The following is a 21243-nucleotide window of genomic DNA, read 5'->3' as shown; positions in this document are numbered from 1 at the left end:
TGCATTCGGGCGCAGAGACACGGAACATTTGCTGCGTGGGGGAATGTTCTCGTCCATGGGTTTGCGAAAGATGACTGGTGGTTTGCAATCTCGCGCTTCGTATATTTAAACTGACTGGAGCTTGGATCTGTATTCGTCTACTAGTGTAGCTATTTAGTCACCCTCGGGCTCGTGTATACCCTCTGTATCGTGCTGTAGCGGTGACAATAATGACCTCTTCGACAATCTGGCGGGTTTGGGTGCATGCGTCCAACGTGAAGGTATACGTGTAGGTACCTCATGTGGCGACTCTGGATCTGAAAGGTGCTGTTCGAGTGAGGAGAAACCGAGTTACCATCGCCTCTAGATGGGCGCGATGCACGGCGTGTTGCTCCGAGTTCTCCCGCGCGTGCTTGATGTTCGAGATTTGAGTATCCGTTTCCCTCGGCCGGGTGCTGCGCCAGTGCGGCGCTGAAAATCACTAACCCCAGATAACTGCTCTGTGCTTTGGAACTAGGGCGCATGCCCGAAGAAGTGGGACAGGAGCATGCTCATTGCCATGAACGTGGCCGCAGCCTTCGAACCATCGAGGACGGGCTGTCAGGGCGACTGCGCCGGTCGCGGACGGAGGAGGCGCGGATGCCGTCGCCGAGCGACGCGTACGCAAGCCTTGCACCGATCATGAGTCAGCACCAGCTCCTCGGCGCTGGGGTTAGGGCCCATTGATACTTAGGGGATACAGTTGTATGCTAAGCCTGCTTTCGGAGATTCAAAATGTCTTGTGTGCCCCCTTATCAGATAGTCTTGTTTGAGATCCCGCGCCGAGGAGAGTGCCATTCTGGACAGTTCTGCCAACCATATTACGTCAGCAAGGGCGCGCAGGCGCATGGGTTGGGTGAGAACCTTGTTCTCCTTGCTCAAAACTCCAACGCACACTCACCTTGCCCTCGTACACCATGCTTACCGACAATCCGATCCAGCAATCTCCCTACGGCTCCTACAACAACATCGAGGACTTCCTCAACCTCGACCTCTTCAACGGTCCCTCCTCCAACGGCGCAGGCTCAAGTGGCTCGTCCCCCCACTCGTCGCCATCCAACTCCTTCTCCGGCCTCCCCCCCACTCCCCCTTCGAACGAGTTTTTCTCCCTCCAAGACATCTCATACTCCCCCAGCCCCTTCTTCTCTCTCGCCCAGGATGACGACCAATCCAAGCTCGCGTCCCTCCTTCCCCCCGCCACTACTGCCGCAGGCTACGACTTCCTCGCCCAATACTCCCACCTCACCCAGATGAGCAGCCCCGACTCATCCGGCTCTGGCTCCGGCTCTGGTTCGAATTCATCGGGCGAGTCACCGGCAAGCATCGACCCCCAGCTGATGAACACTCCAGCGGCTTCGAAGGCTGCGAGCGACTTTGGCGGCGAGGAAGAGGAGGACGAGGACGATGATCTCGACCTCGACCTCGATAGTATGCACACGATCCCCGAGGACTTTGTCGTTCCCCAAATGAAGGTCGGCGGCAAGGGCAAGACGAACCGCAAGGGCACCGTGCGCGACGGTGGTATTGTCAAGCGATCAAGCGCCGAAAGGAAGGAGAACATGCTCTCCACCACGTCCGTCGATCCCGAAGACTGGCGGCCATCGCCAGAGGAGTACAAAAAGATGTCCTCCAAGGAGAAGCGGCAGTTGCGCAACAAAATCAGTGCCCGCAACTTCCGTGTCCGCCGAAAGGGTATGTTATCCTTTGTCTTGCAATTTTCTCGCGCGTGCTGACCTCGCCCGCAGAGTATATCACCACGCTTGAGGGCGATATCGCAGAACGTGACCGGCTCATCGATGCGATCCGCACCGAGCTGGGCTCCATGAAGAGCGAGAACGTCGCCATGCGCCAGGAAATTGACGCGCTCAAGAGGGCGCTTCTTGAGGGTCGTGGACGCGCGGACACGCCCGTTCTCCCGCCTCCTGGCCCATTGCCCCCCGTTTCGGCCGCTGCACGTTCCTCTGCTTCCTCGCCCGCCCCTGCCACTCCCCGCAGTCCCCTCCTCACGCCCAACACCCAGAAGGACCTTCCCACGTCGCCCCGCTTGGGCGCCCGCGGCTTCTGGGGTGGCGCACACGGCATGGGCAGCATTGGCAGCTTCACGCCCGTTCACACCACCCTCCTCCCCGAGTGGAGCAACATCCTCAGCGGCAAGCCCCCGGCCGGTCGCAAGAGCCCGTCGCTCCAGGAGAACATCAACCCCAATCTCAATGGTCCCACGGCCGCGGCGCTCGCGGCGCTCCTTGCCGCTCGCAAAGCGGAAAACGCGGAGAGCCAGGAGAAAGCGAGGGAGCAGCAGTTACCGCAGCAGCACATGTCGCTCAATGGTTTCGACGCTTTCGCGGACGTCAACCCCTTCACGCTCAAGTCGATGGATGCGTACGTTCCCGTTCGGTTGACCTGTGGATCTTAGTATTGACCAAACACGCAGTTACCGCATGCAACTCTGGGGCAAGATGGCCCAGCAATACCCCACACAGCGCCCTCAGCTTCCCGGTTCGCAGCCCTCAAGCCCGAGCGGTCTTGCCAGCGTCCTCCGCCCACACTTCTTCACCAAGGGCTCGTCCCTCGGTATTGCCCAGGACCTCTCCGGCAAGTCCCCGCTCTCCAATGTTCACGCGTACCCGACACCCCCGAACACCCCACCTCTCCGCGCGACCGCCCCCACTTCCAAGCCCGCGGACTTGCCCACACCCCAACAGGCTGTCCTCGCGACAGTTGCGTCGCAAACGCTTGCGTCGAAGCTCGGCTCTGCGTTCTGGGATGCGTTCGCCCGTCCGTCAGGCAGCGTGCTCGGGGCAAATGGCTCCGGCAAGCTCGAGTGGGACGCGGACAAGGTGCGCCGTGTCATGGAGGGTACCGCAGTTGTGCGCGTCGTCGACGTCGAGCCCACGTCGGCGCCAGCACAGCCGCCCCGCGCGGTCCCGGTGCGGTCGACAGTCAGCCAACGCGACGAGTGCGTGGCTTGCGTCACGGACCTCCTCGCGGAGAGCATGGCGACGCTCAGCATCGGCCGCAAGTAAACGGTGCACACGACTCTTGAAGGACTTCAAAGATGACGGTGGATGTAATATCTTGATCATTTTCACGCTCTCTGTCGCTCGCGCTGACGAGCGACCTCACCCTCCTTATTGTCCATGTTCCTTTCCCCACCCCTTGTCCTTTAAGTATTTTCCGTTTAATGGTTATAAAGCCAAATAGCTCGTAGTCCCCCACCCCGGAATCCGTTGCCTTCCCCTCCCCTCCCCGCTCTCACTGCCTGTATGCCCCTTCAATCTCTCGCCCGTCCTTCGACGTCGTTTTCGAACTCACCCCCACTCCCCTCCCTCGTCGTTCTGTGTCCATATTATCTTCCCTTAGTCCGCCCGCCGAAGGCCACCGCGCAGCTTGCCTGCACGCACACTAGCCTGTGCGCCCCGCGCGTTGTACATATCGTCTCGTCCCGTTTCGCCGTTGTGTCGTACGTAGGTTACGTGTTTTGTCGTGGCGAGCTCGGGGCCCCGAGCGTCGCTTGAAATGTCGAATAGTCGAACTTCTGTATGAGTAGCTGCTCTCAATACTAGACTTGTCCCTGGTTATATAACGGTCGACCTACGCGTGTGTTATTTCTCCAAGAAACCACTCTGAAGTCGCTTCCTTGGTCACATGATTGTGAATCTGGGACGCCACTCTGCCTGAACGCCAGCTGCGTTTATGGTCTTAGTCGAGCACACAGCCTCCAGATGTAGGCCCCTATCGGCGGGAAGCCGCATAATGCATTGTACATAGACACAGCTGCCGCACCTGTGTACACGTATGCGGGATACAAATAACAGCATATATATATGGTCTTAAGCTCAAGCCACGTTGTATTTCACATCGAGTCGAGCAGGGGAGGGGGAATGCCGCACTGAAGTCGCTTCCATCGGCCTGTGAGGAGGTTCACACCCGGCCCAGACATCGATATACCCAAAAAATGAGCAGCAAGAATTGAAGGAGATACATTACCGTACGTGCGGTTTCCGATCTGTGCAAGCTCTGGACCTTAGGGTAGGCGTATGTGGTGGCAGATGCTCAGAGTTCAAACGTTCAAGAACAGCCTCACATGCCTGCCACGAACCGCAAACCGCAAACCGTGTACCACTATGTACTGCACGGGGCGCGCGCAGGCTTTCGCGCAGCGTTATCGCCCCCCGCGCGCCGACGACTCCAACCTTGTTCTGGCTCTTCGCACGCGACTCGCGATGGCATGATGGCTCCTCAAAAGGAACATTCAGCGTCAGCGTTATCGGTCACTGAGTTCGGACTTGGTCGAAATCGTACTGCACCGCCGGCATCATTCACAGGCGCGAAGTCGCGGAAATGTCCCTGGTATTGCAGTCCTGGTGTTACAATGAAACGGATATTTCCTAATAGCTTAACATTTACTTCTTGGCAAGCATGGCTCCAATGCGCTTCTGGAACGCCTCCGTGACGAACGCCTGCGAGGGGGTAATGAGCATGTGGGACAACACACGGACGAGGAAGGAGCGGCACCTCGTCGAACGTCGCCTTGAAGCTCTCGCGGGCGAACAGGTCGTCGATGTACTGCGCGAACCGCGCGTACTTACCGTTCTTGTCGGTCAGCGTCGCCCACACAGTCTTGGCCTCGTCGGGCTGGAAGGTGCCGATGCTGTTGAGGAGCGAGAGGCGCGCGCGGGCGAGGAAGGGCGTGATCGCGATGTCCGCCATGCTGTACTCCCCCGTGGCGAAGCCGGTGGGGGGCAGGAGGCTCTGGACGTACTCGACGCCCTTCCAGACGTCGTCGAGCGCGCCGTTGCGCATCTGGTACGCGTACCAGTGCGGGACGAACTTGGTGGAGACGCCCTCGATGAAGAAGCGAGCCTGGGCGCGCGCAATCGGGTCCGCGGGCACGATCCCGGACGCGGGGTAGAGGTCGCCGACGAGCTCGACGAGCACGAGCGACTCCGCGATCTTGGTCGACTCGGGCGAGGGCGCGTCGGGCGCGACGTCTGGGCCGCCGTACGCGATCGCGGGGACCTGCGGGCGTGCGGAACAGCCGGTTAGCGTTATTAAGATAGGCAGCATGCCGCGGTTGCGCACCTTGCTAGCGGGGTTGACCTTGGGCGCGTACCACTCGGGCTTGTTCGAGAGATCGATTTCGAAGCGCTTGTGCGGCGCCTTGGCCTCAGCGAGGGCGATTTCGGCCTGCGCCAGGCGCGTCAACACGCGGGTCGAGATCGTGGTCAGTTGGAGTCGCGCTCACCCTGTGGGCGTACGGGCAGATCTAACACATAGGGGAGTCGTATATCAGCGCATGGGTTCGGGAGTCGCTCAGATAGTCGAGAAACCGACCTTGGCGGAGTAGAGGGTGATGGACTCAGGCATGGTTGTTGTCTGTAGACGACGGAGGGGGTAGGAGAGGGTTATATGGGGGCGGGTGATTACGCTATCCACATCGTCGGGGAGCGTGATCGAGGTGCGGTGGGAGGCAGATGGCGTCATGTGCGTGAGATGCTGGCGATCGCGTGCGATCTTGCTGACTGAGCCCTCCCCGGCCGGCCGCAATCATCCGGCTGCGGCCTTTCCATGCGCCATTTTTGCATTTGCTTCCGGCACTCTAAGGCCCACCGGTCACTACTCCGGCGTCGCTCCCCCACTTGAAACTCGGACATGGGTCATTTTCCGAGCCCTCGGAACATATCCCGAATGTCGCAAAGGAGAGTTCAGAATGTCAGACACCGTCCAACCCGAAGTCCCGTCGAGGCTTCGCCCGAGTGTGGATGTCAGAGATCCATGTGAGCATAGTCCAGTGCGCTGATGGCCACGCTTTATCGGGAATCACATGAGGCATGCAATAACATCAATGTGAAATGACGCAGCAAGGCGACACTCACGCAATCAGACTCAGGACAAGACAATTGCAATGTGAAATGAGCGCCTGGCACGCGTTCAGTAGAGTTCCAAAACGAGGACATGGGGCGTCTGTTTGCCAGCTTCAGCAGCAGCCGTCGTGTCTCTTCTTGAACGCTGGCTTTGTCCTCCTTCCATACCCATCGCAGGCTTGCAAGTCGACATGCATTCGCTGCGGCAGGAGATCCTCCCTCCAAGTGGTGTTGAGTACGCAGCATGTCTCAAATTCACCTCCTCGACGCTCTCGACCGCGTCTTCGTCTTCGCAAACCGGTCGTACTCTCTTCAACGTCGTGGTGGCGCGTGCAAGCCTCTTGCGCATATTCGAAGTTAGAGAAGAGCCCGCTCCCATATCCGCGCAAAAAGAACACGAAAAGGCACGACGCGCGAGCGTGCGCAAAGGCACCGAGGCGGTCGAGGGCGAGGTGGAGATGGATGGGTCGGGAGAGGGCTTCGTGAGCATGGGTACGGTCAAGGTGAATGCACTTCGGATACATGCTCTTGTCCCGTCGACAGTGCATGAATGCAATCTTTTGTATCCTGTTCCCTCCCCGGTGGCGAAGCTTGTCCAACAGTCCGGTCGCACGTCCAGCTCACAGAACCACGGGCTGACTTCATTCGTCTTTCTCACTCATAGTCTATCGGCCAGAATGGCGTCGCCCACCCCCAGACCGTCACTCGCTTCTATCTCGTTCGCGAGCATCGCCTTCATGGTACCGTCACGGGTCTCGAGCCTGTGCGGACTGTGCACTCCATCGAAGATAGGCTGGATAGGTTGTTGGTCTCCTTCAAGGACGCAAAGGTACGCCTCTACATCCGCGTCGCGTTGTCTACCCACTTTCGTGGTACATTGGGATGCCTTTCACTGCAAGTGTGCTTTGTTCGGACCCTCTGTCTTCGCGCTCGTCCCTCTATACTTCGAGAGTGGCATAGCCTGCCTCGTAGTCTTCCCTTCTCACCTTCACTCCTTTCAGATTGCTCTTCTGGAATGGTCGGACGCAATACATGATGTCCTGACCGTGTCTATCCACACATACGAGCGAGCCCCGCAGTTGGTGCGTGATATCATTCGGTTCTTAAGAGCGTATAGTCATTCGCGTCAACGCAGATGGCACTAGACTCTCCTCTCTTCCGTGCCGAGCTCCGCGTCGACCCTCTGTCTCGATGTGCCGCCCTTTCTCTCCCCAAGGACTCCTTGGCCATCCTCCCCTTCTACCAAAGTCAAGCTGAGCTGGACCTGATGGAGGTCGAAGCGAACCAAGCACGCGACGTGCCCTACTCTCCAAGTTTTGTCCTCGACCTCGCGAATGACGTTGACAAGCGGATCCGGAACGTCATCGACTACGCGTTCCTACCGGGTTTCCACAATCCGACGGTTGCCGTTCTCTGCCAGTATCAGCAAACATGGACCGGGTGAGTCACTACCTCTTACCTCTGGCAAAATACGATATCCTGCGGGAAGAAAGGCATGAGACAGCCTTGGGTATGCTTCATTTCGTCTGCCTGCCACTTGCCTGCCCAGAGAGAGGACGGTGATCCCCGTAGGCTCTTTTTGACGCCAATGGGTCCCCTCGAGCCAGGACAGGTGAGTGGCAGTCAGAGGAAGTGTTTTATTACCCTTAGCGGTTGCATGTCTATCTTCCCGTATGATACTGTGCATTGCCCGAGAGTACTTCTCTGTGGGGACCCGTCTCAACGATCTCTTCAGACGGCTGAAGGAGTTCAAAGACACCGTCAGCCTGCACATTTTCGCGCTCGACCTAGTCACGAACAACTACCCGGTCATTACCTCCGTCGACGGCCTCCCGTACGACTGCTTCGCCGTCACCCCCTGCGCGACCGCCACCGGAGGCGTCTTCATCCTCGCCGCCAACTCCGTCCTCTTCGTCGACCAGTCCGGCCGTCGCGTCCCGTTCGCCGTCAACGGCTGGCCCCCACGTGTCTCCGACCTCGCCATGCCTGCCCTGGGCCCCCTCGAGCAGACGCGGGACCTCCAGCTTGAGGGCGCGCGCGTCACGCTCGTCGACGACCGGACGCTCTTCCTCTTCCTGAGGGATGGCTCCGTGTATCCGGTCGAGCTTGTCCAAGACGGCCGGACGGTGACCAAGCTCACGATGGGCAACGCCCTTGCGCGGACGACCATCCCCGCCGTTGTGAAGCGTGCTGCCGAGGAAGAGTACGTGTTCGTGGGAAGCATGGTGGACCCTCGGTGCTGCTGAAGACGGCGCGCGTGCAGGAGGAGATCGTGGAGGAGGACGTGGATATGGCGGGGCCGGCGGCGGTGGTGGACGCGGAGAAGGATGATGATATGATGGATGACGACGAAGGTGCGTGGTCTACGATCTTGCTCTGGTGCGGCCGTTGCTCATTTCGGACGGAAGATCTGTATGGCCCATCGGAAACCAAGGATAATACCAACGGGGCTGGGGCCACGAATGGTGTCGTAGACTCTGTCCGAACTCGGACTGTCGTACACCTGTCGCTTTGCGACGCAATCCCTGGGCATGGTTCCATCAACGATATGGCGTTCGGGTACGCTCGTAATGGGGTGCGTCTGCTTCTCCTACGGGTATACGCGCGCATACTGATGCGGAATGTGAACCTCCAGGATCGCAGAGTTCCCGAACTCATCGCCGCTACTGGTTCGGGGCAACTTGGTGGCTTCCACCTCTTCCAAGTGAGCAGGCAACCAAGCTCGTTTCAGAAGACTCTGACAGCATTTGACAGAGAGACCTGCCTACACGCGCAAAGCGCAAGGTCCACCCGGTTGGAGGAGGGCGCGGGATATGGTCTATGGCTATCCGTCGCCCCTCCGCCTCAGTCAACGCAGACAACGACACCATCATCATCAGCACGGACGCCAACCCCTCACCGGGAGTCTCCCGCATCGTCATCCGCAATCCCTCCGCGCAGTCCGACATGAACATCAAGCACCGACTCCCCGGCCTGACCCTGGGGCGGCACCCTTCTTCCAGGGGACGGCCATCGTCCACGTCATGTGGGTGTCGGCGAACCAGATCCGCGTCCTCGAGTCCGACGGCACGGAACGACAGATGATAAAAGACGCGGACGGGAATGTGCCGCGGCCGCGGGTGCGGTCGTGCAGCATTTCCGACCCCTTCATCCTCATCCTCCGCGAAGACGACACGATCGGACTGTTCATCGGCGAGCCCGAGCGAGGCAAGATCAGGCGGAAGGATATGTCACCGATGGGAGACAAGGCGAGTCGCTGATGCAATACACAGCTGGACTCACTTTACTAAGAGGTATATCGCAGACATCTCGCTATCTTACCGGGTTCTTCTACACCGATACTAGTGGGGTGTTCCAGTCATTCGCGAACTCGAACGTCCCAGGGGAGGCACCGACGTCGACATTGCAGAGTGCGATGAGTGCAGGCACGAGGACACAGTGGCTGGTGCTGGTCAGGCCGCAAGGTGTAGTTGAGGTAGGCGGGGCGACGGGTCGGCAGCAAACTCTCCCCATTGACAAAGCGTTGCAGGTCTGGACACTGCCGAAACTCACTTTGGCCTTCTCTACAACCCTCCTGGCCACCCTGGACCCCGTCTTGACCGACACGTACGATCCGCCCGCGCCCTCGCTTCCGCAGGACCCACCTCGCAAGGCCCAGGAGCTTGACATTGACCAGATGGTCATCGCCCCTCTCGGAGAGTCGCAGCCTCGGCCACATCTGATCGTCAGTGAAATGAGCCGCTGCGCTTCGAAGTGCTGACAATGATCCTCTCCCATAGGTGCTGCTGCGCTCTGGGCAGCTGGCGATCTACGAGGCCGTGGCCGCGGCGCCCCCCACAGACCCTCTGCCCTCGACGCGATCCTCGACGCTCCTCGTGAGGTTCGTGAAGATCGCTTCGCGCGCGTTCGACATCCAGCACCCGGAGGAGGAACAGAAGTCTGTGCTCGCCGAACAGAAGCGCATCTCGCGCCTCCTCCTTCCCTTCGTGACGACGCCCTCGCCAGGGCGGACGTTCTCGGGCGTGTTCTTCACGGGGGACCGCCCGTGCTGGATCACCAGCACGGACAAAGGCGGTGTGCGCGTCTTCGCGTCCGGCCACAACGTCGTGCACGCGTTCACGACGTGCTCGCTGTGGGAGTCCAAGAACGACTTTTTGCTCTACTCAGAAGAGGTCAGTCACGCGCACGTCGACACGTTCCTTCTGTGCTGCGGGGGCCTGCGAAGGGCCTGGATCGCTGACTGGACGATGCACAGGGCCCCAGCCTGGTCGAGTGGATGCCGGACGTGCAGCTGGACGCCCATTTGCCCGCGCGCTCCGTCCCGCGTGCGCGGCCATACTCGAACGTCGTGTTCGACGCCTCCACGCAGCTCGTCGTCGCGGCGTCGAGCTTCATGAACCGCTTCGCGTCATATGACGAGGACGGAAACGTCGTCTGGCAGCCGGACAGTGAGCGCAACATCTGCACGCTACCGCCCCCCTCCTGCTGACCCTCGCTGCAGGCGCCAACATCTCTTATCCGTACTGCGAGACATCGACGCTCGAGCTCATATCGCCAGATGGATGGCTGACGATGGACGGGTGCGTCGCATGACCGTCTGCCGAAGCGGGCCACCTCGCACGGGCGGGGGATGCTGTGCTAACGAGCGGTTTAGGTACGAGTTTGCCGCGAACGAATTCGTGAGCTGCGTGGTGTCCTTGCCGTTGGAGACGATGAGCACAGAGTCCGGCATGAAGGACTTCATCGCGGTGGGCACCACCATCAACCGCGGAGAAGACCTCGCCGTCAAGGGCGCGGTGAGCATTTTCACCCTCGGATAGGAAGAACGTTGACTCACTGGGCGGTGCTTCTATTCCACCTCCTCTATGACGTCCTCGGCGGGAACGGTGACGCAGGTGTACATCTTCGAGATCGTGGACGTTGTTCCAGATACGAGCACAAAGATGGCCCGGTGGTGGCGTTTGAAGCTGCTCTGCCGAGACGACGCTAAAGGGCCCGTCACGTGTCTATGCGGAATGAACGGCTACCTCGTCTCTTCCATGGGGCAGAAGGTGCGTGTTTGCGCACGTTTTGGCTTGATGGCACAGCCCCACCCGGCGGCACACTCTAACCTCCCTTCATAACTCTTCGCAACCCAGATCTACGTGCGCGCATTCGACCTGGACGAGCGGCTCGTCGGCGTGGCCTTCCTGGACGTTGGGGTCTACGTCACGTCCCTGCGGGCGGTCAAGAACCTGCTCGTTATCGGCGACGCGGTGAAGAGCGTGTGGTTCGTCGCGTTCCAGGTCCGTCCCTGCTGCTTTCTGCGCACCTCGCTTCGCTCCGGCCCTTTACCCCTCCCCCGCGCCACCACGCCCTAGTATCCTGTCCCGTGACGGGCCTGGCACTGACACCGTGCTCGCTTGGCTGTGCAGGAGGACCCGTACAAGCTCGTGATCCTCGGCAAGGACCCCCAGCGCGGGTGCGTCGCTCGGGCGGACCCATTCTTTGCCGACGGGCATATGTCTATCGTGACCTGTGACGAGGAAGGCATCGTCAGGATTTACGCGTACGACCCTCGCGGTACGGCCCCCGTTCCCCGCCGCTGCTGCAGCCCGAAACTCATATCCTGCTTTATTCGTATTGGCATCGTGGCGTTTATCGTGACGCGTGGCATGGAATGGCGGTCGGCCCGACAGACCCCGAGTCGAAGAGCGGCCAGCACCTTCTGCGACGGACCGAGTTCCACGGACAGACGGAGTACCGGAGCTCGCTGCTCATCGCGCGGCGAGGCAAAGCCAACGACGGCGAGCTGCCGCAAGCCCGGCTCGTGTGCGGTGCGTCTTCCGGTTCCTTATTTTCGTCCCCCGCCCCGTTCCGCTGTCGCTGGCCGTGCGCGGAACCGGATCTCTTCCGCCGGCTGCTGTACGATACACGGTCGGACGCGCGGGGGCCGGGCACCCTAGAACGCACGAACGTGAACGCTGACGCTGCGGCCCTTTCCGGCTCGTCCCGGGACCGCAGGCGCGGCGGACGGCACGCTCTCGACGCTCACGCCCGTCGACGAGGGCGCGTTCAAGCGGCTGCACCTCCTCCAGGGCCAGCTCGTCCGCACCGTGCAGCACGTCGCGGCGCTGAACCCGCGGGCCTTCCGGTGCGTCTCTTCCTCCTCCCTTGATCAATCACCATCACTGTCACTATCACTATCACCCTGCTCCCCCCACGGCCGACGCTGACCCGTGACTGTGATTGTGCACACGCAGGATGGTGCGGAACGAACACGTCTCGCGGCCGCTCGCGCGCGGCATTCTCGACGGGAACCTGCTCGCCACGTTCGCGGAGCTGCCGATCGCGCGGCAGGACGAGGTGACACGCCAGATCGGGACCGACCGTGCGACGGTCCTCAAGGACTGGGTCGCGCTCGCCGGCGCGTGGTGAGGCCCGAGACGACGACGCAAAAACGGACGGAGAGGACAGAGGACGGAGAAGAAGGGAAAATGGGCGGACGCGTAGGGGAGAGTGACAGGAAGAAGGGGGACGGAATGACGAGGTGTGAGGGGTGCGTGCCCCGCTCGTTTGCACCCACCCGGCCGTGTTTGTTGTGCGCTGTGTGCGCCCGCAGGGTTATCACCATATCGTCTGCGCCGTATCTGCACGGCTCCGCCCGAGTCCGAACCGACGCCGAAGCGGCAGCCGATGCCAGTGAGTACGTAGCCCGTGTTCCGGCGGGGGCGCCCACGCTAGAACCCCAGGCTACCCCGGCTGCAGCCAGCTCCCTCGCGAGCCGGGGACGGTGCGGGAGGGAGTGGGGAGGCCCGGCTGCCAACGCCTCGGGGGCGTGCCGCTGCGCGCCAAGGGGATCCGGATGCGCGCGGGTTCGCGAACGCGAAGGCAGAGTCCGAGGGTCGTGGGGGGCGCGTGCCTACTCGACGGCCGTGCCCTCGCTCCCGGGTCAGCGACGACCGAGGCAGTCGGTTGTGGACGCTGATCCAGGTCCCAGCGTGCCCGTTACCTCCGGCCAGAGGAACAGAATCCAAGGAAGCGGTGTGGGGTGAGGGCGGCCAGCGATCTGCCTCTCCCCGTTGAGTCGTTCGATCGGCACGATCGAGTGGGGGCGCGTTTCGAGTAAGTACGTAGACTTGACCCGACTTCGGCCTCCATAGCTTGTTGGCCGCCTTCCTCCGGGGCGCTCGCAATCGCACATCACTCTGTAGGGGAAGCAGCTTCGCCGCGTGGCGCCCCACTTTCCTGAAGAGCCTGACGCGCGGGCGTATGTCGGGCGATGACATAAGTGCAACTGGTGGCAACCACTGGGGGGCTTCATGAGTGCGCACGGGGCGTGAGGTATGAACGCGATCGGGGGAGAAGGCGGGGTCGATGGCGCGCAATGGTCGTCAGTAGGCCCCAGGTGCGCACGCTCTCCGCGGACGCGGTCACGCCCGCACGCGATCTGCCCGGGGGAGGCGTGCCATGAGGCGCGGCCGCGTGTGCGCGCGGACGGCTGGGATGCGTGCGGGCGTGGATCGTCCTGCCTGGCGAGAGCCGTGTGCGCATCTCCGCTCGTATGAACCGCACGGACTGTGCGTCGCGTTTCGGCCGGGGGGGTGTGGGCTATAAGACGCAGGGCCGCGGGCCGCCTGCGCTCCTGACCTCTCCGCCCCCTCCTCGATTGTCGGGGCAGCTCGCAGCCCGTTGGCTAAAACGCTAAGCGCGCCCGTCCCCGACTCCGACCCGCCGTCCTGCTTTCTTTCGCTCCGCGTCCTTCGAGCCCGTCTCCGTCTCTTTCGCACCCGCACGCGCCGCTTGCCCTCTCCCGCTCGTTTTCTTTCTTTCGCGACCGTGGCGGACCCCCTCGCGCGCCCCTCGGCCTCCTTATGCTCTCCGCATTCGGCTTCGACACCTCCAAGAGCGCCGGCCGGACCGTGAACGCGATGTCCTCCTTCTCCGCCCCGGGCGCGGTCGCTGCAAGGGTAAGTCGCCCTCAACTCCAATACCGCCGGCCGAGCAAGTCGGGTGACAACCCTCCGCCCCCCGCGTTCCCCTTCTCCCTCGCCGCGCTCGCCTTCGCGCGCCCCGGCACCGCCCCACACCACCCGCACCACCTCCCGCAACGCGCGCACGAACGCCAACAGCATCAGCCGCCGCCGCCGCCGCAGACTTTCTTCACCGCAGCAAACAACAACACCACCGCATCGAACGCGCCCCCACCGCCTCCCGCGCGCGCCGCGACGTTTCCGCCCGCGACGCACGGCGGGGGAGGCTACCATTTGAAGAGCGCGCCTCAGCTCCCTCCCGCGCCCGCGACGAAGCCGGGGCCGTACCGGCAGCAGAGCTACCACACGCAGGGGTTCGAGGTGGAGCGCAAGCAGCCGCTGCAGCTGCAGATCGGCGCGCAGGCGTCGCAGGACCGGCGGCTCGCGCTCGTCGGCGCGGGGGCGGGGGCGGGGGCGGGGCAGAAGCAGGTGCAGTGGCTGGGCGCGGGGGCGGGGGCGGGATCGAAGGAGAAGGCGCGGGCGTACGGGATCTACCCCGGGCTGGAGAGCGACGTGTACATCTACCAACGCTCGATCTCCGCCGCGTCCGCGGACGACGAGGGCTTCTTCGCCGCCTCGCCCGTCGACGAGTCCTCAAGCGACGAGGAGGAGGCGGGCGGGCTCGACGTCGGGCCCCGGCGACGGGCTGATGGGCGCCGTGCGGACATTGTTGGGCCGGGCACGGCCACGTTCGCGTCCGTCGAGATTTCGTCCACCCGCGCGTCGTCGAGCACCGAGACGCTCGAGAGCACGCTCCCCGCCCGCGTCCGCAAAGACTCGTTCTCCCGCGCGTTCCCCTCCTCCTTCCCTCCCCCCTCCGCACACCTCCCCCGCCTCCTCCGCCCCGCCCCGCCCGCCCTCGCCCTCGCCCGGAGCACCTCCCGCGCCGCGTCCCACCCGCCCATCCCCATCTCCGTCGCCCCCGCCCCGCCCGCGATCCAGCTCGCGTCCGCCCCGGTCGAACACTCCCCCTCCTCCTCCGACGCCTCCGACTCCGAGACCGTCCCCGACGCCGCCCCCCGCCGCAGCACGAGCACGGACATGGTCGTCGACGTCCTCAGCGGCGCCCCGCCGCAGTGGGTCCCCCGCCTCCCCCCCTCGCTCGCCCGGAGCGCGACGCCGTTCCGCAGGGAGAGCGACAGCCGCGTGCAGCACTCGAGCGGCGCGACGGCCTACGGCGCGCACGCGCGCAGCACGAGCTCGGGCCAGGTGCACCCCCAAGCTGCTTCGTCTTCCTCCTCCAACGCGGCTCCCCCACTGCTGACCTCGTCGGGCTCGAGACGCGAACGCGAGCGCAGAGACTCCCGGACGCCCGCCCCGCCGCCCCCCTCCCTTTCCCTGTCCCAGCACCGCCCATCGGACCGAGATCGTGAACGGCCTTCCGACCGTGACCGCGACCGCGACCGCACGAGGGACAGGGAGCGCGACCGGGACGACAGCCCACGCCAAGTCGAGCCCCGCGCTCCCCCGGGGCTCGTCGCGACGGCGGCTGATGCGCCCCCGCCCACACCGACGGCGTCCCTCCCCCTCCCCGTCCGCCCGCCGTCCGCCGCCGCCGGGCCCAGGAACGCGCCGGGCCTCGGTGTGGGTGCGCTCGCCCGCGCGCCCTCGACGTCGCCCACCGGCCTCGGCCTCCTCCACACCGCGCCCCCCGCCGCGTCCGGATCCGGATCCGGGCTCTCGAGGCGGTCGAGCTCGCGCCGGTCGCCGCCTGTGGACGCGGGTTCGAGCGTGGCGCATGCCACCGCTGCGGGAGACGGCCAGGGTGGGGCAGCGGGGGCTGGAGCGGGCAGGTACGCGGATTCGGTCGCGTCTGCGCATCTGCCGCCGCCGCCGCCGTCGTCCTCCCCACCTGCGTCCTCGTCCGCCTCTTCTTCCTCCGCCCCACCGGCCTCTGGCCCGTCTTCCCGACGGGAGAGGGAGCGGGAGCGGGAACGCGACCGCGACCGCGAACAAAGGGCACCGTCTCCCCCGCACGCGGCTCCAGCTCCACCCACGGCTCACGCGCAAATCTTGCCGCCAGCGCTGTTCCCCCCTCCCCCCGCGGCTTCGGCGAACCCGCCCGCCCCCCCAAGCACCTCGGTCTCGAGCAGCAGCACGCTCCAAGGCACGCCGCCGCCGCCGGGCCCGTTGGCGGGCGGGCTGGTCGTCGCGACCGTCAACAAGCGGTCCGTGCGCTGGACGGAGGACCTCGTCTGCCCGTCCCCGATCCCGAGCGACCGGCGGCGGAAGGGGTGGTTCAACAAGCGCGGGGACCAGCTGTGGACGAACGACGGGCAGTACAAGGTCCCCGAGCCGGGGACGGAGTATCCGCTCGAGCTGGCGGTGAGTTTCCCTTCGCTCTCTTTCTCCCCGCCGCTCCATCCCTCCCCTCGCGCCATCGCTCTCGTATCGCACGACCCGATGCTCATCCGCCCTTCACCCCAGCACTACCCCGAGCCGCTCACGGGCTGGATGAACGAAGAGGGCGTGCGCATCGACATGCAGCACCGGCTCGTCCCCAAGCAGCCCCTCCGCCCCGCGCTCAAGCGGCCGCGCCAGATCACCCTCTGAGCTCGCCTCTGCAGCCCTCCTCCGCACGGACGCACGTCCCAAGATCACCGGTCGCGTCCCGTGCTCGCCCCCTTCATCTCGCACCCGCAGCCCGGCACGCCCCCGCCGCGCGCATCTCATGTCCCCCCGCGCGCGCGCACGGCCCGTCGCCATATCCGCGCCGCTCTCTCCCACCGCCCGACCGCTCGGCCGGGGGTCTCGACGCCAACCCTCCGCCCCGCCTGCGCCGTCCGAAGGACACTGGACGGCCGCCGCGGGGTGCGGATCGCCCCGCTCGAGCCGTCGCACCCACCCCACCCTCGCCTTCGCCTTCGCCTCCATTTCTGCTTCCAGTCCGCCGTCACCGTCACCCGCCTTATCCTATCTTTATTCGTCAGAGGTGCTTAATGCGCCTCAGGTCAGTCTGCACCCACGCACGCGCCCTGCTCCTCCCGCCTCTATCTCCTATCCCTATCCCTATCCGCATCGATGTCGCTCCCCTGCTATCGCTCGCACTACTACTTACCGGTTACCACCGCTACTACACTCCCCACTTCGCCTTCGCCTCTTCCACGCTTCCTTCACGTTCACGCTCTTACGCCCCTCCGTCACGAGTTGCTACGCTGTACTTCACGACCCACGGAAAAGCGCCCCCCTCCCTCCCTCCCTCCCTCGGCGGGGACGGGGGGCGCCGGAATGTATGTAAATTATGTGCGGTGTCCGTCGCTACACACGCTACTGCGACATTGACAGCGGACGGACGGCATCGTGGACGAGGAGATACTATCAGCACCCCTACACGTTGTGAACTTAATTAGAGCACCGCCGCCGTCCCCTACTCTCACGATGGATGCTATCAAAAGTTTTTTTCTTCGTCGCTCGGGTTGTGGTCGTGTGCGTGCCGTGTGGGTTGCCCGCCCGGATAGCAGGTCACAGTCCTGCTCCCAGGCGTCGTCGGCGACTTGCGTCTCAAGGAAATGCCGATGCGTTCGATGGAGCGGTCTATTCTACACATACAGGTGAAAAGTACACGTGGCAGATAGCGATACAGCGTACGACGGCGTAAGCAAGACCACCGTGTGCAGCAGCACGGCAGCAAGACAGTCCATATGTACAACTACAACTCGGACAGCCGGCCCCGACACCTTGCAACCACCCAAGCGGTCCTAGTCCGAGTCCGACGAGAGCTCGATCACGTCCTCGTCCAGCAGCGTCCGGCTCGACCTCGACCCGCTCGGCCCCGACGTCGACCGCCGCAGCCGCTTCGCCAGCGGCGGCGACGGCGACGGGCGCGCGACGGCCTTCCCCTTCGACGCGCGTGCGGCCCCGCGTCCCTTCGGCTGCCCGCGCAGGTTCGCCTCCCACCCGTCGCCCTCGTCGTCCGCCGTGCAGGACTCGATGTCCTCCCGCTCGGCCGTGAAGTCGTCGTCGTCGTCGTCGTCGTCGTCGTGGCCGTCGTCCATTCCGCCCCACGGGCCGTTGTCTCGGACGACGAAGCCGTCGAGGCTGTCGCCGTCGCCGCCCTCGTCCTCGTCGCGGCTGTCGCACTCGGCGCGCCCGAGGTCGTCGTACGTCCGCTCGTCCTCCGAGTCCCGCACGACGGACGGCGCGCGCTTGCGCTTACGCCCGGCCGAGCCTGAGCCTGCGCTCGGAGGGGTGTCGTTCGCCGCTGCCTTCGCCCTCGAGGCCTTCGCGGGCGTCTTCGGTGCCGTCTGCCCCGGGCCCTTCTTCGCCGCCTCCTTCGCCGCCCCGCCGCCGCTCTTCCTGCGGGACGCCGCCACCTTGCGCGGGAGGACGAGGTCGAAGTCGGGCCCGCGGCCCGCCTCGATCTCCGCCTGCGCCCAGCGCGTGAACTGGCCGGCGAGCGCGCCCGGACGGAGGTACGTGTTGATCGTGTACGCCGTCGGGCGGTAGGCGAACTCGAGGAAGCCGCCGGCGAGGAGGCGCATGACGAGCGTCTCGGTGTGCTCGCGCGTCAGCTCGTTCTTCCCGCCCGCGACGGCGTCGACGTCGACGTGCGCCTTGCCCTTGCCGCTGCCCTTGCCCTTGCCCCCGCGCCCGCTGCCGCCACCACCGCCGCCGGAAACGGGCGTCTCCTTGCCGCGCGCGAGGTCGTACAGCTGCGCCATCGTGAGGTCGCGTCCGGCGGCCTGCGCGACGCGGAGGAGACGCCAGGCGGCGAGGCGGGCGGCGGCGCCGAGACGATCGAGCAGCTCTGAAGGGCGCTGGCAGTTGTCGCAGTGGCCGCAGCGGGCGCGCGCGTCTTCGTCCTCGGTCGTCCAGCAGTCGTAGGAGAGCTTCGAGGATTTGTTGAAGTAGCTGCGGGCGCGCGCGGACGTCAGCCCCTTGTGCGGAAGGAACGTGAGGGGAAGGAGGGGCGAACGTACTTCGCGAACTGGATCTTGCGGCACTCCTCGAAGTCACTTGCGAAGTCGATGATGGACAGCACTGCGCAGTGCGGGTGGGCGTGAGCGGCAGTGCGAGGTGGGACAGGAGCGGCGGTGCTCACCGGATCCACCGCCGTGTGATTCCGCGGTCAGTCCTGCGATGCGGAAGGCGTCCTGAGGGCGGAAGTACAGGATGCAGTCGGCGTCTTTGCCGTCACGGCCCGCACGGCCAGACTCTTGGTAGAACCCATCGAGCGATTTCTATTGATTCAGGTCAATGTACGAGCCACGTCAAATGCACGGCGAAGACATACTGAAACCTGCGCATATATCGGAGTCAGCCACTTGAAATGCTTCCATGAAGGCGACACCACGCACCGTATGGTGTATAACGAAGCGTACATCTCCCTTATCGATCCCCAACCCGAAAGCTGCGGAGCGTCAGCGGACTGCGTATGGCTTGCATCGTTCCAATGTGTACCTATGGTCGCACAGACAACCTTCACTTTCCCATCCCGCCACCTGTTGTGCAGGGCCTCCTTCTCAGTGTCTTTGACATCCGCATGGTATACGCCTGTCTTGATCTTCCCTTCGCTGAGTTCCATCAGGGACTTCGCGACCTCTTCCGCGTCCTGTGCGGATCATGAGCCGATGCATTGAACATTGATGCAGTAGATGAGCAATGATCGACGTACGCTCTTCGACAGACAGTAAACAATGCCTGTGTGGTGAGGATGGTTTTCCAATATATAATCCCGCATGACAAGAATACTCTTCTTGGACTCCGATGGCTTGGTCAACACAGTGTAATGCAAATTCTTCCTATACAATGAAGCAGAGAATAGGACTGTGCCGTCGCGGTTCGCAGCTACGTGCACGCCCAGTTATTAGTTGGTTGTAATGGTTATTGCGTCAGACTTACCCGTGCCTAAAGTCAACTGTTGGGGCAGACGGAGAATGTGCAAAAGATCTCGAAGGACAGGAGCGGGACAAGTTGCCGAGAGAGCCGTGATAGGTACTTTCTTATACATTTCTCGAAGAACACCTAATTTGCCATAATCCGTCCTGACAATGAATCAATGAATGAGAACTGTGAGGGATTTGATTTGAAAAGACGTACCGGAAGTCGTGGCCTAATTGGGACACGCAGTGAGCTTCGTCGATGACGAAACGGGCTGAGGATAAGTACGTAAGTAGAGCACAATACATGAAGACTGTCACAGTACACACCGAGCCTGTTCGTGTCGGCAAGCTTTTGAAAAACAGACTTCAGGAGATTGCTCTTGGCGATTTTCTCCGGCTTTGCAAGACATGGATCAGATTAGTATATGATGCAACAAGAGCACACTCACAGTGACATATAACAGCTTGATATCAGAGGGGTCTGAACGGCGTTCACTCATCTCCTCCAGCTTACGAAAGGTCAGCGTCTGCTCGGGTTTCGGCGTAGTGCTGGTGAGCATAACAGCATTCACTGGGACTCGTTTCATGAGATCAAACGCAGAATGAGGACAAGGCACAGTTACCTCCTGCTTCCCGCAAATGGAGAATTTGGTCGTGAATGAGGGAAAGCAGTGGGGATATGACGACGGTACACCCAGCGACCATGAGAGCTGGGAGTTGGTATCCCAGCGACTTCCCACCGCCTAATTTACATCTCAAAGAGCATCGAGAAGTGAGCAGCAAATGTGCTCACCTGTCGGCATAATAACCACGATGTTCCTCTTGTCCATGCATGCATTGCATATACTGAGGTATGGCTGGTGTTCGTACCACGTATGCGCTACATATAAAAAACGCTCACCCTGCTTGACAGGACCTAAACTCCTGAAATCCAAACACCGAGCGCAGTCTCTCACGTAACGCAGGGCTCCACTCAAACTCTGTCCTGTAATCGATGTCGGCGATCGCTTTGTTCTTGCCTTTGTTCGAACTGAGGTACATGTCGGCCGTCTTGATCTGCTCCATTACGACTTTCTTCCTCTCGCGCAGTGTATCAAGCAACATCTCAAGGGACTCCATTTGCGCCTCGACGTCCACAATCTCCTTGTCTAGCTCTTGCAGCATCTTATGGTTCGAGAGGCGTCCATTCGGCACGCTACAACTAGAGCTAGGACGATGTATGCGAGAGTCCTGCAGCGACTGTTTCATCGCAGTCTGTATCTCGGCTTCCCATTTCTGCACACACGGTATCAGCATACCATATACGAGCTCGAAGGTTTGGAAACTGGAGAACTAACCTGTTTGAGCTTCTCATTCTCGTCGAGATCATGGATGATATGACTCATGGTGGGTCGTCCCGACGTCTGAGGACGGACTGAGGCAATGGAGGACGACGGGGAGCTGTCACAAGTACACCGTTGGGAAGAGCTAAGGCTAGGGACGCGAGACACGACAAGTTGCGACACGGCGAAGGACTAGACATCACGT

The 21243-nt window shown here is 62.6% G+C and overlaps 5 protein-coding genes across 5 annotated transcripts; 3 read left to right on the top strand and 2 right to left on the bottom strand.

Moving 5' to 3' along the window:
• Positions 1–935: 935 nt before the first annotated feature.
• On the top strand, positions 936–3041 carry BXZ73DRAFT_47651 (uncharacterized protein; the record flags this gene model as incomplete). Its single annotated transcript, XM_048019913.1, has 3 exons — positions 936–1710; positions 1764–2397; positions 2450–3041. 3 exons carry the CDS (start codon positions 936–938, stop codon positions 3039–3041), a joined length of 2001 nt encoding a protein of 666 aa, XP_047877462.1.
• A 1380-nt stretch (positions 3042–4421) lies between these two features.
• On the bottom strand, positions 4422–5385 carry BXZ73DRAFT_101857 (uncharacterized protein; the record flags this gene model as incomplete). The annotated part of the gene is made up of 5 exons (XM_048015035.1): positions 4422–4478; positions 4534–5037; positions 5101–5205; positions 5264–5284; positions 5353–5385. 5 exons carry the CDS (start codon positions 5383–5385, stop codon positions 4422–4424), a joined length of 720 nt encoding a protein of 239 aa, XP_047877461.1.
• A 688-nt stretch (positions 5386–6073) lies between these two features.
• On the top strand, positions 6074–12299 carry BXZ73DRAFT_90299 (CPSF A subunit region-domain-containing protein; the record flags this gene model as incomplete). The annotated part of the gene is made up of 22 exons (XM_048025586.1): positions 6074–6379; positions 6547–6711; positions 6884–6964; positions 7018–7322; positions 7618–8107; positions 8131–8236; positions 8291–8457; positions 8518–8586; positions 8637–8798; positions 8885–9130; positions 9187–9357; positions 9412–9606; positions 9662–10054; positions 10138–10330; positions 10384–10462; positions 10537–10678; positions 10778–10933; positions 11021–11167; positions 11297–11444; positions 11561–11698; positions 11886–12015; positions 12125–12299. 22 exons carry the CDS (start codon positions 6074–6076, stop codon positions 12297–12299), a joined length of 4164 nt encoding a protein of 1387 aa, XP_047877460.1.
• Positions 12300–13735: 1436 nt separating this feature from the next.
• On the top strand, positions 13736–16447 carry BXZ73DRAFT_90298 (uncharacterized protein; the record flags this gene model as incomplete). The annotated part of the gene is made up of 4 exons (XM_048025585.1): positions 13736–13831; positions 14171–15103; positions 15659–16219; positions 16322–16447. The coding sequence occupies 4 exons, from the start codon at positions 13736–13738 to the stop codon at positions 16445–16447; spliced, it is 1716 nt and encodes a 571-aa protein (XP_047877459.1).
• A 1145-nt stretch (positions 16448–17592) lies between these two features.
• BXZ73DRAFT_47681 (ATP-dependent DNA helicase) lies at positions 17593–21012 on the bottom strand (the record flags this gene model as incomplete). Its single annotated transcript, XM_048019919.1, has 14 exons — positions 17593–17932; positions 18032–18745; positions 18814–18874; positions 18936–19074; positions 19192–19244; positions 19295–19445; positions 19509–19681; positions 19766–19878; positions 19934–19988; positions 20044–20113; positions 20166–20287; positions 20340–20459; positions 20510–20562; positions 20618–21012. 14 exons carry the CDS (start codon positions 21010–21012, stop codon positions 17593–17595), a joined length of 2559 nt encoding a protein of 852 aa, XP_047877458.1.
• Positions 21013–21243: the final 231 nt, after the last annotated feature.

The sequence above is a fragment of the Epithele typhae genome, assembly GCF_022376455.1.
Source record: "Epithele typhae strain CBS 203.58 chromosome Unknown BXZ73scaffold_27, whole genome shotgun sequence".
Taxonomy (NCBI): domain Eukaryota; kingdom Fungi; phylum Basidiomycota; class Agaricomycetes; order Polyporales; family Epitheliaceae; genus Epithele; species Epithele typhae.
The sequence above is the reverse complement of the archived record's forward strand: the minus strand, read 5'-3'. Positions and strand labels throughout refer to the sequence as shown.